The sequence below is a fragment of the Theobroma cacao genome, chromosome 5, assembly GCF_053813885.1.
Source record: "Theobroma cacao isolate CCN51 chromosome 5, ASM5381388v1, whole genome shotgun sequence".
Classification (NCBI taxonomy): domain Eukaryota; kingdom Viridiplantae; phylum Streptophyta; class Magnoliopsida; order Malvales; family Malvaceae; genus Theobroma; species Theobroma cacao.
In genome coordinates, this window is record NC_142643.1 from 1,729,148 (window position 1) to 1,745,582 (window position 16,435).

Sequence of the window (16,435 nt, forward strand, 5' to 3'; positions counted from 1 at the left end):
ATCCCACTTTGACCATCCTTGTCATTTTTGATAGATAATCACAACAAAATATTACTAAAAGAAAACAGAAAAGAGACATGAGTTCTGTTCTTCTTACATCATCAGCCTTTATCAGGGTTTTTCTCCTAGCGTTATGTGCTGTCTCGTTACTACCTGATTTGGCAGTTGCAAAGCATGCAGGCATTACCAGGCACTACAATTTTGATGTAAGTTTTAATTTCCCATTTCTTAGGCTCTTTTACTGTGTTTTTAAGTGTGGTTGTGGTTGAGGCTAACATTTCCACCGCCATTCTTCTTTCTTTTTCTTGTTAATCTCGTAAAGATTAGGATGCAAAATGTGACAAGGTTGTGCCAAACAAAGAGCATTGTGACGGTCAATGGCCAGTTCCCAGGGCCTCGGATTATAGCTAGGGAAGGCGATCGCCTTCTCATCAAGGTGGTTAACCATGTTCAATACAATGTCACTCTTCATTGGTATGAGATTTCACTTCCTACTGCTTTCTCTCTTTTATTAATGGTTAGCATTTTATTTTAAAGTTGATCAAATGTTGGCTTTCACTTGGGAACTAGGCATGGAATCCGACAGCTAAGGACTGGATGGGCTGATGGACCTGCCTATATAACTCAGTGTCCAATTCAGACAGGACAATCCTATGTATACAACTTCACCATCACTGGCCAAAGAGGGACCTTATTTTGGCATGCTCACATCTCTTGGCTAAGAGCTACTCTTTATGGACCTATTGTCATCCTCCCAAAACGACATGCCTCTTACCCATTTCCCCAACCATTCAAGGAAGTTCCCATCATTTTTGGTAATTAACACAACTTCTCACATCAGGCATTGGAAGAAGAATAATTTTGCATCTTGAATTAATTTTGAGTTTTGCCTGGAATTGCAGGAGAGTGGTGGAAAGCAGATACAGAAACTATTATCAATCAGGCCATGGCAACTGGAGGGGCACCGAATATCTCAGATGCTTTCACCATTAATGGTCTCCCAGGTCCCTCTTACAACTGCTCAGCCAAAGGTACTACATTACATATTCAGCGTCACTATCGCAAGCAATATTTTGTCAATTTCCATCGGAAAGGTTCCAATTGAGGGACACACTAAAAAAAAGTAAACTAAATTTTATGCAGAAACATTCAAGCTTAAGGTGAAGCCAGGTAAAACCTATCTTCTGCGCCTGATCAACGCTGCACTCAATGACGAGCTCTTTTTCAGAATTGCAAACCACACTGTCACTGTTGTAGAAGCCGATGCAGTCTATGTCAAACCTTTCAAAACAGATATTGTTCTTATCACTCCAGGGCAGACCACTAATGTCCTTCTCAAGGCCAAATCCAAGACCTCCGGGGCCAACTTTGCTCTGTCAGCCAGGCCTTATGCCACTGGCCCTGCCACTTTTGACAATACCACGACAATCGGAATTCTAGAGTATGAGAAATCTGCCTCTGCCTCAAACTCTAACAACAAGAAACTCCCGCTTCTAAAAGCAAAACTTCCAGAGTTTAATGACTCCACCTATGCTATGAAATTCAACCAGAAAATCCGTAGCCTCGCCACAGCTAAATTCCCTGCTAAAGTCCCAAAAAATGTTGATAGGCGCTTCTTCTTCACAGTAGGACTAGGGATACTCCCATGCTCACAAAAACAAACTTGCCAAGGTCCCAACAACACTAGGCCAGCTGCTGCAGTCAACAATGTTTCATTTGTGCAACCAAATATTGCTCTTCTCCAGGCTCACTTCTTTAACCGATCGAAAGGAGTATACACCACCAATTTCCCAGCGAACCCACCATTCAAGTTTAATTACATAGGCACACCACCTAAAAACATAATGTTGGACAGCGGCACCAAGGTGATGGTGCTACCTTTTAACACTAGCGTGGAGTTGGTGATGCAGGATACTAGCATCCTTGGTGCAGAAAGCCACCCCTTACATCTTCACGGATTCAATTTCTTTGTGTTGGGTCAAGGTGTTGGCAACTTTGACTCCAAGAAGGATCCTGCCAAGTTCAATCTTGTAGACCCTGCAGAGAGGAACACGGTGGGTGTGCCATCTGGTGGGTGGGTCGCCATTCGTTTCCTTGCTGACAATCCTGGTGAGTTACATAATTACATTAATTCTCCACAATTTACTTATTAGATATGCAAATGCACGATAAATTTGCACTACAGAATGTTCATCAAGTAGGAAGACAACAATGATACAAGATTACGAGTACCGGATTAGATTAGATGCAAGATTGTGAACAAACCATGTTCCCGTTAGAACTGTAATAATCCCTAATTCCTAGTCAACTTACTTCAGGTGGGAGTGGAATAGAACACAGAAGGGGAAAAAAAACAATAGGTTGTAAAATAAGAAATATAGTTTTCAAAATCAACCCAATTTGGCTGGTAACTTGGCTAATCATTTTACTTGGGTAAATCAAACAGAGTTATAGATTTAGATAAACATTCTTTCACCATTAATGTAATCAAATAAAGTTGTCTGTTTCTCTTAATTAACTTTGGATTGGTGCATGAATAGGCGTTTGGTTTATGCACTGCCATCTGGAAGTACACACTAGCTGGGGCTTAAAGATGGCATGGGTTGTCAACGATGGGAAGGGCCGCAAACAGAAGCTGCTACCTCCACCTGCTGATATTCCTAAATGCTGAAATCTGATTGTTGCTCTCTTTCCATTACTTTTTTCTACTATTACAATTTCACAGAATCATTCTATTCTTTCATTTCCTATTCTTATATATGCCAAGAGAATAGTTGCTAGGCTCTCCATAGCTTAAGTTTGTATTTGATTCTACTATTACTTCACACCAGAAATAGAACTGGTGTGGATTTTTGTATAGATTATTAGCAGGCTATGTACTACCACAAGAACAATTGATTTGTGGCAGAATCTACATATATAAACAGATTTTTTACAACTACAATTTTTATTTGTCTCTACTTCATCCAGATTCCACCCTTAATCTTATTTAAGTTTTGCAGCTACTTAGCTCAAGTTTCTCCAATGAAAAGAGATCAATTTATATCCATGTGATCATTATAATGTGGTTACAGTGGATCGTTACCATATCCATCCAAGCTAAATCAGTAATGCTAATGCATAAAGAAGAGACAATTGTTCCTTATAAGAACTTGGAATCTTTCATGTATAAACCTATGCATATTCTCCCACTAACAATCCCAAATCCACTTCACCACACCTACAACCAAACACATACCCAAATTATAATATGGCCTTAAGGAATGGACAGACAATAGTCCCAATTAGCAATTCAGCCAATCCAACATGGTACAGAAGCCAGCTATTACAGAGAGCAAACACATTCTTTGTAACACACTATTATCCTTCAGATAGGCTTGATCTTGAAGTGAAGTGAGATGAGAGAAACTACAAAGCACTTCAAGTCTTACAAAATGCCCATAAAAGCAGGGGACTACATGCAGATGCCTAAATAAAAAAACCACCTAAATTTGTTCACAGATGCATAAGAAACTCCATTACACCTCCATAGCCATATTAATCATCTCTTTAGCTATATGAAACGGCTATGGAGCTCCTAAATTTGTTCACAGATGCATAAGAAACTCCATATCTATGCCTTGAGTTCCAGTCTCAACAGATGGAATTTGCACTTTAGTATTGGATAAAACGATCAGTTGAATATCTTAAACAAAAACTTTTACAATGCCAAGAAAATCATTCATATATACAAGTTTCCAAAATGGAAATTGCACAACTCTAAACATGTTGAAGGCAATTGGAGGAAACAATCAGGTGGCTTTCCATAGAGTATTTTTGGACAGACTTTATATCCATGTTTAGACAGCTAATCTCCAATAATATAATAAAACAATTTCCCACCACAATTTAAACCATTATAAATTATATTGTCAAAACTCAGGGATGATTTGATAAATTAGAAATTTGATGATATTTGAGTTGAAAGGTTTTATCTTGTGTTCGTGAATTCAGATTCCAACTTTCCATGGCATTAAGTGTATCGATCTAAAACTAAGCATCGATTTAGCAACTTTTTAAGCTTAAACCACGTAATCCTTAAAAATTCAAGTTCAAGTTGCTAATAGTATTGGACTGAAATTATTATATAGGTTTTAATAATTACATTCACATCAGATGTGGGATGTGAGATATTACAATTCCACCCACTTAAATTCTTAATGTTGTCATTAAGACTATAAATTATCCACAAAACCAAAATCTTACCAGAGTAATATGGAAGCTCACATCGGACTGGTGCAGGTTCTGATATCATTTGTAACTACCTAAATCCGAGCATCGGCCTATCCACAAGACCAAGATCTCACCAGAGCAATGTGGAAGCCCATATTTGAGTGGCGTAGACTTTAATACCATTATATATCATGCCCCAAAACCAAGTCATGACACGGCCATATTACCTTGAAACTAGGTCTCAAAGTAATCTAAAGCCTTTCCTTTTATCGTACTTATAATAGTGCTTAATTTAAGTCATAATAATAATTCTATTCCAACATATTCACGTAATTAATGATTAAAATCAAACTAACGTCTCCAAGAAAATAAATAAACATCTAGAAACTTAAATATCTATTACACATAATATGTATATCAAAATAGCTAACAATGTTTTGACACTAGGACAAACTTTTCAAATTATTCTCTTAACTCCTGTGATCTTAAGGCTCTTATCTTTAATCATCTGTAAAATATAATAAAGGAATGAGCAAACCCCGGCTCAACAAGTATAGCCACACACATCCTATTGGATCAAGCATTATTTTCAATGTAATATATACATCATTTAAAAGTATTTCAATAAATCATGCTTTCAAATAGTTAAAGAATCATTATATACAAAAATGGATAATATGGTGAGTTCATAAATCATTGATCATCATATATCATTATTGAAATATCATTTTAGCAAATCATAGATTCAATCTTTCAAACTCGTGAAGTTTCATCATCTTAGTTACTGTCACTATTATATCCCATGATAAAGACCGTATCGACTAATCATTCTCATAATTGTTACTAATTATTTTATCCCGTTAGTAGGGTTTTGTGCTAACTATTATATCCCGTTAGCAAGACCATATATAGAACTAGTTCTAGTGTCGATTATCCCACTTCTCAGGGATTATTTCGTAACTCTTAAAATATTATTTAAAAATGATCAAAGATTTTCTTTCGTTTATAAATTGATATTCATCACATAAATCAGCCAAAACATTCATAAAACAATATTCATCATATGTATAACTCAAATCATTTGTAAGTCCAATTTTCCATTACATGAGTAAGCTAAATCATTTATAAATAATTTTTCATCATATTATTAAATTCAAAATAGAAAATAACCATATGCTTGATCCTATTTTCAATATATTGAAACAATGAAATAAAACATTTGATTCTTTCAAAAAATATACATATACGATAGTTTTGAAACAAGTAAGGTGTATGAAGATATATTTACCTCCTTTTGTTCTAACAAACTCGCTTTCGCCCAAAATAATCAAAAGCCTAATAATAACCATTTAAACATATTAGTAACCATCTACCTCTGTAAATTTTATTTATCACCAGAAACTACACAAAATAATCCAAACTCTCTTAAATCAGAAATCTGGATAGCTTGCACATCATTCACTAAAATAACCATATCTTAAACTATGAAACTTGAAATCAAGATTCGTTTAATGCATTGGAAACTAGACTTAATAAGCTTTCTATCCATATAAATCTCAAAACTTAGTTCACTTTAAGAAAAGTGCAGAAAATTTTCGAAATTGCCCCTGGCGTTGCTGCCAGGCAGTTTGCACTGTCATTAAAAAAAAAAAAATCATATCTTTGCGTAGAAAACTTGGAATCCACTTCCGTTTGGTTCGTTAGAAAATAGACTCATGTAGCTTTTCAATCGTATATAACTCAACTAGTGAAACTCCATAAATCATTTCATAATCAGACTCAAAGTGATGGAACAGTGCTTGATACCTGATTCTACAAATAGATTTCCTTTTCAATTTCAATTTACTTTTTTTTTTAAATCAATGACATATTTTTCTTTAATTTAAAAGAGGATTTTACTCACTTTGTAATGATCATTCCAAAAGTACCCTTCAAATGCTTATTCTTCAAATTGTTCTTGAAAATCCTCGAATCCTATACCAAAATATATAGTTTTAGATTTTCTTCACTAAGGTGGCTGTCTATGTTTAGATAATACATTTATATTAATCCTAATGGTATTTTAATAACTTCAGCATAAGAAAATAATTTAGACCCAATTATTTATAAAGGCCCATCTGTTTCTTTCTTTTGTTTTTTGATATGTTAATACTTCAATCCAAATATTGTTTGGGCTAGGGTATTACATGAAGCTCAAAGGGTTTATATGTTAGGTTGGTTTCTCAGTTTTTTTGGTTTGGAATATCAATGCAGGTGCTTCGTGCAGATAGGTAAACCTGACTAGCTAGATATGCTAGTAATTCTGTCAGAATCTTGCTAAACATAAAGGCACATCAGTATCAAATGAATGATAAAAAGGGAGATGTAGTGAATATGTCATATCCATCATCTAATTACTTGCGTAAAGGTTAAAGCTTCCACTTCTTATCAAAGGCCTCGCAAAACCATTCCCATGCAATATTTAGCACTCCATGGATAAGTCTAACTGCAAAAGCCAAAGCACAGGCGATTAATCCTACTTGAAACAACCATTGTAAACACTTAACTTTGGTGTCATCCATGCTGATTCCTACTTGGTTTTGTGATCTAACATGTTCTAATTAGTGAAGGCAAGACCAAAACAAGAGTCCATTGAAACGAGGGTGGTGCAAGAAATGTTGCAGCAAGGTAACTATCAGAGGCTGTTAAGGAACTTGGAGATGCACGGTTGAAACAACCGACAGCTAACCAGTTGGTTTAAACACATTCACTTATGGCTTGATTAGCAAGTATCAAACGGTAGGAGGCTGAAGGCTACCCAGCACCCATGCCCATATTACTCCCTTTCCTGATAAATGGATTAATAAATGCTTTTTCAACCATTTTTTAACTATAAAATAATGTGGATTTTAATTAGTCCTACCCAAACCATACAATTTTGCTTCATATAAATTTTTAAAAATTAATCATTACCCCACTTCAATGACATTTATATCCTCAAATAATTCATCATGTCAAAGACCAAAGATTTGAAAATGAAAAAAATGGTTCATTTCATCCTTAATTAGAAATTTAGAATCATTCAATGGGTTTTCAAAGATTTTCTGATAAGGGAAAGAGCAGCTAGTGAACGAAATGGACCAATTCTTGATTGACTGTAACATTAACCATTGTTTATATGTGTTCATCAAGCTCATGGGGTATTTTGGAACTATAAGATGAGGAATTTAAAGTTAAAATTAGATTTTCATCAGGAAAAAATAGTCTGTGTCTTGGACATCACTCTAAAGGGATTCACCAGCAGATAGTCGGACCAAATATGTGAGTTGCTGTTGAAGACACAACCTGTCTGCAGTGTAACAGTGACTATCTGAATCTTTAGTCACCTAATTAACAAACCAATCAGTCCTTCTCCCACTATATAAACTGCCTCACTTGTTCCTTTCTCTCCATCCAAACAAGTTTGATCCCACTTTGACTATCCTTATCATTTTTGATAGATCATCACAACAAAATATTACTATAAGAACACAGAAAAGAGACATGGGTTCTGTTCTTCTTACATCATCAGCCTTTTTCAGGGCTTTGTTCCTAGCGTTATGTGCTGTCTGGTTACTACCTGATTTGGCACTTGCAAAGCATGCAGGCATTACCAGGCACTACAAGTTTAATGTAAGTTTTAATTCCTCATTTCTTAGGCTCTTTTAGTGCCTTTTTTTGTCCTTTTTGCTAAGCCCTTTTTTCCGGTTAATAATACATAATGCTGAACTGTTCAAGGGATTTGTATATTCAAGTTGAAACCGCACATTTATTCACCGTTTTGCAGCAAAACCAAACAGAGCCTTCACTGCATAAAAAAGAAAACAAAATCTTTCAAGCCCACAGAGAACTCCAAAGCAAGGTTTTTAAGTTCACCAAACACGACACAGAGAAACCAAAAACAGAGTATGGAACCAATTCAACCTTAACTTGAAAATGAGCAAAAGAACAGCTTACCATAATTTTTTAATTAAGTGTTCATATTTAAATTCTGTCTTCATTGCATATTCTAGCTTTAATCTCTCCCCCGACAACACAAATGGAAAAGAAAACCAAAACAAACACACAGAGACAGAGACACACACCTCCGAGAGAGAGAAGTCTTTGAGTACATTTTAAGTATGGCTATAGCTTAGGCTAACATTTCCACACGTTTGTTCTTTCTTTTTCTTGTTAACCTTGTACAGATTAGGATGCAAAATGTGACAAGGTTGTGCCAAACAAAGAGCATTGTGACTGTCAATGGCCAGTTCCCAGGGCCTCGGATCATTGCCAGGGAAGGCGATCGCCTGCTCATCAAGGTGGTTAACCATGTTCAATACAATGTCACTCTTCATTGGTATGAGATTTCACTTCCTACTGCATTCTCTTTTTTATTAATGGTTAGCATTTTATTTTAAAGTTGATCACATGTTGGCTTTTCACTTGGAAACTAGGCATGGAATCCGACAGCTAAGGACCGGATGGGCTGACGGACCTGCCTATATCACTCAATGTCCAATTCAGACAGGACAATCCTATGTATACAACTTCACCATCACTGGCCAGAGGGGGACCTTATTTTGGCATGCTCACATCTCTTGGCTAAGAGCTACTCTTTATGGACCTATTGTCATCCTCCCAAAACGACATGCCTCTTTCCCATTTCCCCAACCATTCAAAGAAGTTCCCATCATTTTTGGTAATTAACACAACTTCTCACATCAGGCATTGGAAGAAGAATAATTTTGCGTCTTGAATTAATTTTGAGTTTTGCCTGGAATTGCAGGAGAGTGGTGGAAAGCAGATACAGAAACTATTATCAACCAGGCCATGGCAACTGGAGGGGCACCAAATATCTCAGATGCTTTCACCATTAATGGTCTCCCAGGTCCCTCTTACAACTGCTCAGCCAAAGGTACTACATTATATTCAATGTCACTAAAGCAAACCAATATTTTGTCAATTTCCATCGGAAAGGTTCAAATTCAGGGACACACTACTAACAAGAAAACTAAATTTTATGCAGAAACATTCAAGCTTAAGGTGAAGCCGGGTAAAACCTATCTTCTGCGTCTGATCAACGCTGCACTCAATGACGAGCTCTTTTTCAGAATTGCAAACCACACAGTCACTGTTGTAGAAGCCGATGCAGTCTATGTCAAACCTTTCAAAACAGATATTGTTCTTATCACTCCAGGGCAGACCACCAATGTCCTCCTCAAGGCCAAATCAAAGGCCCCCGGCGCCAACTTCGCTCTGTCAGCAAGGCCTTATGCCACTGGCATTGCCACTTTTGACAATACCACGACCATCGGAATTCTTGAGTATGAGAAATCTGCTTCTGCCTCAAACTCTAAGAACAAGAAACTCCCGCTTCTAAAAGCAAAACTTCCACAGTTTAATGACTCCACCTATGCTATGAAATTCAACCAGAAACTTCGTAGCCTCGCTACAACTAAATTCCCTGTTAAAGTCTCAAAAAATGTTGATAGACGCTTCTTCTTCACAGTCGGGCTAGGGATACTCCCATGCTCTCAAAACCAAACTTGCCAAGGTCCCAACAACACTAGGCCAGCTGCTGCAGTTAACAATGTTTCATTTGTGCAACCAAATATTGCTCTTCTCCAGGCTCACTTCTTTAACCGATCGAAAGGAGTATACACCACCAATTTCCCAGCGAACCCACCGTTCAAGTTTAATTACACAGGCACACCACCTAGAAACATAATGTTGGACAGTGGCACCAAGGTGGTGGTGCTACCTTTTAACACTAGCGTGGAGTTGGTGATGCAGGATACTAGCATCCTTGGTGCAGAAAGCCACCCTTTACATCTTCATGGGTTCAATTTCTTTGTGTTGGGTCAAGGTGTTGGCAACTTTGACCCCAAGAAGGACCCTGCCAAGTTCAATCTTGTAGACCCTGCAGAGAGGAACACGGTGGGTGTGCCATCTGGTGGGTGGGTCGCCATTCGTTTCCTTGCAGACAATCCTGGTGAGTTACATAATTGCTCTACTCTTTATCCTTTACTCATCAGATATGCATATGGAAGGTTGTGATCAAATCATGATCCCGTTCGAACTGTAAGGGAAAAGAGAAAAAGAAAAGCTAGTAACATAAGAAAGACATTTTCAAAATCAATCCAATTTGGCTAGCAACTTGGCAAATCATTTTACTTGCATATATCAAACAGAGTCATCGGTTTAGATAAATATTCTTTCACTATTAATCAAATCAAATGTAGTTGTCTGTTTCTTTAGATTAACTCTTTGTGCATGAACAGGCGTTTGGTTTATGCACTGCCATCTGGAAGTACACACTAGCTGGGGCTTAAAGATGGCATGGGTTGTCAACGATGGTAAGGGTCGCAAGCAGAAGCTACTACCTCCACCTGCTGATCTTCCTAAATGCTGAAATCCAATTGTTTCTCTTTTTTCCTTTTTTTTTTTTTCTAATATTACAATTTTACGGCCGGGAGAAGAGTTGCTAGGCTCTCCATAGCTTAAGCTTGGTTTTGGGTCTATTATTACTTGTGTACCAACACCAGAAAATGAACTGGTGCGGCTCTTTGTATAGGTTATTATCAAGTTGTGTATTACCATAAGAACTAATAACATGTGACAGAATCTTCATAAACGGATTTTCTACAAACACAATCTCTCTATTCTCTCTACTTTATCCAGATTCCACCTGGAATTAATCTTATCCAAGTTTTGCTCCTACATTCCTCAATTTGCTCCAATGAAGGAGATCCAATTTATATCCTTGTGATCATTATCATATGGTTATGGTAGATCATTATTATAACATTCATGACCAATTAACCATGTTTAAGATACTTCCATAAGAATATATTAAAAACTTTAATAAAGATTATTTCCCTATATAAAAGTTCCAACATAGCTTATGGATAGTGATACGAATAAGAATTTAGAATCTTTTAATTTTCACGTCAACGTCAACGTCAACGTCATGTCAACGAGTGATATTTTGATTAATCATAATTAATTAATTATTAATTATAAAAGATTGTTTGATATAAAATAAAATTATAAAAATTTAATTGAATGTAATAAAAAAATAAAAATTTATTTAAATTTTTTAAAATAATTTAAAAACTTTTTCAAATAATATCCCTTCAATGATTTATAAAATTCAAGATCCTTAATATCAATATGTTATTACCTTATCATAACAAACCTAGAAGATTTGCCAAATCCAAGGTACCCAGCCCAAGCCAACAGCTCACCCATTCTTAATGTATGTTTGGCCTAATTTTTTTTCAGTTTATTTACTTTTTAAAAGCAAAAGTCAGATCAAACATAATCTTTTGATAAGTTCTTAAAAAAATAATTTTTTTTAAAACAAAATTTAAAAAAAAAAGCTTAAAAAAAACTTCAAAGATGAGCTTTTTTTTCTCTTTTTTTAAAAATACAAAAAAAATTTAATTTTTATTCCAAAAATATCTTCATTTGTTAAAAATAATTACAATATTATCTTTTTTTAAAAAAAATACTTTCTATGATAATTTTAACAAAAATTATAACTTATAAAAAAAACTTATAAAAAAAAATTTACCAAACAACTTTAACTTAATTTTAAAAGTTATTATTTTTTATAAAAATTTCATAATAACTTTTAATTTAGAAAAAAATCAGACCAAACAAGTTTTTAATTAACAAATTCAAAACGTACCAAAAATATAAAATCAAATTCTTTAGGGGTCATCTGCAAATACAGAAGAAAATGAGGGGCATTCGAGCTAAACACGACCAAAACTTTAACGACACCGCACCCTGTAGATGTAACAGTTGTTTCCCAACCGTGACCAACCTCCAAATTAAAAGCTCCAGCCTTTCCCCGCAAACAAAACAAAAATTAGAAAAAGAAAAAAAAAACCGAAAAAGGATCCACCTCGAAATTCACCAGCACAGGAGACGCCGTCGTTCTAAACGCCGGCGCCTCCGCATCCGCCACTCGTCTGAACATTCAAGAAAAATACCTTAACCATGAAGCGAGGCTTCAGCTTTTCCTTGCCAGTAACCGTCGTCATTTCGGCCATCGCTTTCATTTACTTTTGTACGGTCTTCATTTTCATAGACCGCTGGTTCGGTCTAATGACCTCTCCTGGTGTCATGAACGCCGTCGTTTTCACCGGTGTTGCAGTCACGTGTGTGCTTAATTACGGCTTTGCAATCTCGACGGATCCGGGTCGGGTCCCGTCTTCTTTCATGCCTGACATCGAAGATTCCGAAGTTCCTATCCATGAGATCAAACGCAAGGTACAAGAGAAAAGAAAAATTGGCTGTTTTGGTATGTTCTTTATGTTTCCTGTCTGAAACAAGAGAATGCTCGATTGGATTTTTTTTTGGTAATAATTTTGATAAAGATTTTATCTTTTCAATAAAAAATCATTAAATTTTGCAATCTTGATTTGTTAGAAATGGAGTGGACAATGTTGGGGTTGTTAAATTTTTGTGATTATTGCATGCAAATGAGCTGATTATGGAGTTGGAACAGTTAGCAAATTTTGCGTGGGGGCAAAAACAATGATCTTGGGGGTTTTATTAGGCCTAGATTTGATGAAAGTTTTGGAATTGAGGAGGAATGAGATAGTTGTAATTACCCAAATGGCGGGTTGGTTATTTTTGTTTTTTTTCTTAATATGTCAAAGATGCCAAATAAGGAGATGAGCAAAAGGCATTATCAAAAACATTCTAATCTATGATGAGTGGGTGACCTATATGAAATATCAAGTCTAACATAATTGGTTCATAAGTGTGGAAATGAAAGCAGAACAAATTATCGCTTTCAAGCTGCTTCTTTATTCAGTCGTTTGATTGGTGTATTCTGCATTGTAGAAAACCCTTAGAATAGCAGCAAGGTAAGAATACCTCACTGTGGTTTGTCTGTACGTTTGATCTTTTGTCATAATGATCAATGTAATGTGTTATTTGACTGTTAATCATAACAGAAACCGGTATGCATTTGCATCATATATGTTATGATAATGCTCTAGTTGTCATTGAGGACTTTCTAACTAACGGTATGTTTGTTGGTGTTATCAGGAGAACTATTGTCGTCTTGCGTCACTGTTATAGTGTCCTTGTTTGTCAAACGGATAACTTAAACACATGAGTTGACGTAATTGTATGTCACATTGGATCTCTTATTGACTTTTACTTGGAATCGGAATATTGAAAGGAGTTGGTTTTTCATGTTTGCTTGAATCTTGTCTTCTATTGGAAGACTGATTTTGAATTTTGTCGCTTGTTAAAGATTTGTGCAGAACTTTTAAGTCAAAATAACCTCAATGAGACAAAAAAATCCGCATGTAAGTGGAGTTAAAATCTGTGTTATTTAGGTGGACTCCTCAAGTTGGTATACTTAAACCAGGGTAACATCATTAATAGATGTAGTCAATGAAATTCTATGGCATTTGGGGGGTTAATGCTTAATAGACTTCTTTATGTTTTTGTTGCATAACTGTTATTTTGGTCATCTATCTGTGACTTTTGTTTGGAATGTTTTGTAGGGAGGGGACTTGAGATATTGCCAAAAGTGTTCTCATTTTAAACCTCCTCGTGCACATCACTGTCGTGTTTGCAAGAGATGCGTTCTAAGAATGGTACTTGCAATCTAAGTTATCATTCATGCATGTCTCAAATGTCTCAATAATATGCTAAAAAGTGCTCCTCTTGATTATAAGGACCACCATTGCATTTGGATAAATAATTGTGTCGGCCATGCCAACTACAAGGTCTTCTTCGTCTTCGTTGTATACGCTGTAATTGCTTGCATCTATTCTCTGGTATGTTGTATCATAGTAACATATATACTCCCTTGTGATCTTGAAATTATCTTCATTTTTTGTTTATTTATGAAAGCTCTTCCTTATGCTTTAGTCATGCACTTGACTTGATTGCCTTGCACATAAGTTCCTCTTCTTCCTTTGGATTGACCTATGCCATAGTTTTACTGGGCACTCCAGCTGGTTCTGATGAGGGCATTTTGTTTTTTCTCATTAATTTTTCCATTCACTTAAATGTCAGGTTTTACTTGTTGGTAGCCTAACTAATGATTCCCAAAATGATGAGCAGCAAAGTGCAGACTCTTTCAGAACTGCATATGTAATATCTCTCGTTACCTACCTTCTGAGCTAGAACTTACCATATTAGTGCTATGCTTATGACTTGGCATTTTCAGGTTATTTGTGGACTGTTGCTAGTTCCCTTAAGTGTGGCTTTAAGTGTTCTCCTGGGATGGCATATCTACCTCATTTTGCAAAATAAGACCACAATTGAGGTAATGAGAATTATTTATACTGTTTTTTCTTTTTTGCAAGTTTGGTTTCAAATTTAAAACTGTATTTTTTCTTTTGTTTATTTATTTCCTTTGATTTTTGTTTAAAAATTGCCAGTACCATGAAGGGGTGAGAGCTATGTGGCTTGCAGAGAAAGGAGGGAATGTCTATAAGCATCCATATGATCTTGGTTCCTATGAAAATCTAACAACGGTAATAACCTGTAATGAAACTGCTCCTCTCCTTTTTCTACGCTGATTGATATAAGATGTTGCATATGATTTTGGACTTTTATCTTGACAAATCTGAGAGGACCTCACTTTTTTACTGTTTGCTTTAGATTGTAGTTTCTGGGTGTTCAAATATCCTCAATTTTATATAATTTAAAAAGTCTCTATGCCAAGTTTTAACCTGCCTTCTTTCATGACCTAATCATCTAGTAGGTCAGCTGGCAACACTAGATTGAACATCAATAACTTGGTTCAATTTTGCCTTGTTTCCTTCTTATTTTGTTTTTCAATTTTTACAGAAGGCTAGAACACATTTTTATCTCTTGTTTCATTTGTTGCTGTCTGATTGTTTCAGGTATTGGGTCCGAGTATCTTCTGCTGGATATGCCCCACATCGAGACACATTGGTAATGGTCTCCGCTTTCGAACAGCCTACGATGGCAAATCTGCTGCATCAATATCGGAATGAAGGTTCAATTATGTTTTTTGACATTGCGTTGGCAGTAACAAAAGTTTGTGACGCTTGAGGGATTTGATTAACGCTTACCCCGTGATAAGATCTGGTAGTCCCCTAGCATGTAAGCTGTCTCCTTGCAGTAGTCCAGGAAAGAGGAATTAGGAAAAACCATTCATCACTATCTGGCAACAGTAAGTCAGGATTGCTTTTGAAGCTGTTGCTGCAAGTAATTGAAAATGGATGAGGATGTCAAAAGGTCCCTTGTCAATAACCAGGCAAAGCAATTAGAAATAGGATTGTTGGGGTTTTACTCTTCTTTTTCCTCCTACCCTTTTTTGAGTTTCTGGTTGTAGGGAGGGTCACAAATAGGTTTTTTTTTTTTTACACCTTGTCCAGAAAGAGGGCATCATTGTAGAAGTGATCATGCAAATCAACAGACACAACTGTATCACTCATGTAAAAGAGCTGTACAATCCTTGTAACTCTAAACACAAACACAAGTTTTGATGACATTTCTGTTTCTCAGTGTTCTTTTTGTTTTATCAATGGAATCACCCTTCCCCTTCTGCTTCTATCTCTTTGCTCATCTCCAGGTCAATGATTGAGATTTTAGCAGCCACAGACAGCTCGTAAAAGTGGCATGCCAACCTTTTTCAAAATTTTATGTTGTTTGGTCTAGATATTCTTTCTGTGTCCTTTTTGACTTGACCCATTCTTTAAAACTTGACCATATCCAAAAGAACTGATTAACAAGTTTGTATATAAAAAAGTTCAATTGATGTACAATTTTTTTTTATGTGCCAATATAATACAAAGTTTATTCAATTTGACCCATTTTTTTAAACTTGACCATATCCAAAAGAACTGATTAACAAGTTTGTATATAAAAAAGTTCAATTGATGTACAATTTTTTTTATGTGCCAATATAATACAAAGTTTATTCAATTTGACCCATTTTTTAAAACTTGACCATATCAAAATTCCTTCAATGTCAATTTGAATTTAAAATTAGTTGAAAAAGGCAAAACTGTTTTAAAGGAATTTCAAGTATCAACTCAAAAAGTAAAACCTATCCATAAGTTTTAGTAGAATGATTTTAATAGGAAGGGGGGCTAAATGTAAATTTACTAAAATGTAAAGCGATGAAATGTAAATTTAACAAAAATACAGGTAGATTTTGAAATTTACCCAGTTTCCACAATAATCATTTTACAGTACATAAGAGCAATAATAT

At 35.6% G+C, this 16,435-nt stretch overlaps 3 protein-coding genes across 4 annotated transcripts; all 3 read left to right on the forward strand.

The window, feature by feature from the left end:
• On the forward strand, nucleotides 1–2,930 carry LOC18597730 (laccase-17-like). Its single transcript, XM_007026912.3, has 6 exons — nucleotides 1–206; nucleotides 323–474; nucleotides 571–815; nucleotides 903–1,031; nucleotides 1,144–2,109; nucleotides 2,541–2,930. The coding sequence occupies exons 1-6, from the start codon at nucleotides 78–80 to the stop codon at nucleotides 2,669–2,671; spliced, it is 1,752 nt and encodes a 583-aa protein (XP_007026974.3). The 5' UTR covers nucleotides 1–77; the 3' UTR covers nucleotides 2,672–2,930.
• Nucleotides 2,931–7,658: 4,728 nt separating this feature from the next.
• LOC18597731 (laccase-4-like) lies at nucleotides 7,659–10,855 on the forward strand. Its single transcript, XM_018120600.2, has 6 exons — nucleotides 7,659–7,863; nucleotides 8,418–8,569; nucleotides 8,667–8,911; nucleotides 8,999–9,127; nucleotides 9,239–10,204; nucleotides 10,494–10,855. Exons 1-6 carry the CDS (start codon nucleotides 7,735–7,737, stop codon nucleotides 10,622–10,624), a joined length of 1,752 nt encoding a protein of 583 aa, XP_017976089.2. The 5' UTR covers nucleotides 7,659–7,734; the 3' UTR covers nucleotides 10,625–10,855.
• Nucleotides 10,856–12,029: 1,174 nt separating this feature from the next.
• LOC18597732 (DHHC-type zinc finger family protein) lies at nucleotides 12,030–15,774 on the forward strand. Of its 2 annotated transcripts, XM_007026914.3 has the most exons (7): nucleotides 12,030–12,492; nucleotides 13,746–13,838; nucleotides 13,920–14,021; nucleotides 14,263–14,340; nucleotides 14,417–14,515; nucleotides 14,631–14,726; nucleotides 15,099–15,774. In XM_007026914.3, the coding sequence occupies exons 1-7, from the start codon at nucleotides 12,220–12,222 to the stop codon at nucleotides 15,210–15,212; spliced, it is 855 nt and encodes a 284-aa protein (XP_007026976.1). In that variant the 5' UTR covers nucleotides 12,030–12,219; the 3' UTR covers nucleotides 15,213–15,774. The 2 variants fall into 2 exon arrangements, with proteins under 2 accessions (XP_007026976.1, XP_007026978.1); XM_007026916.3 differs by lacking the exon at nucleotides 13,920–14,021.
• Nucleotides 15,775–16,435: the final 661 nt, after the last annotated feature.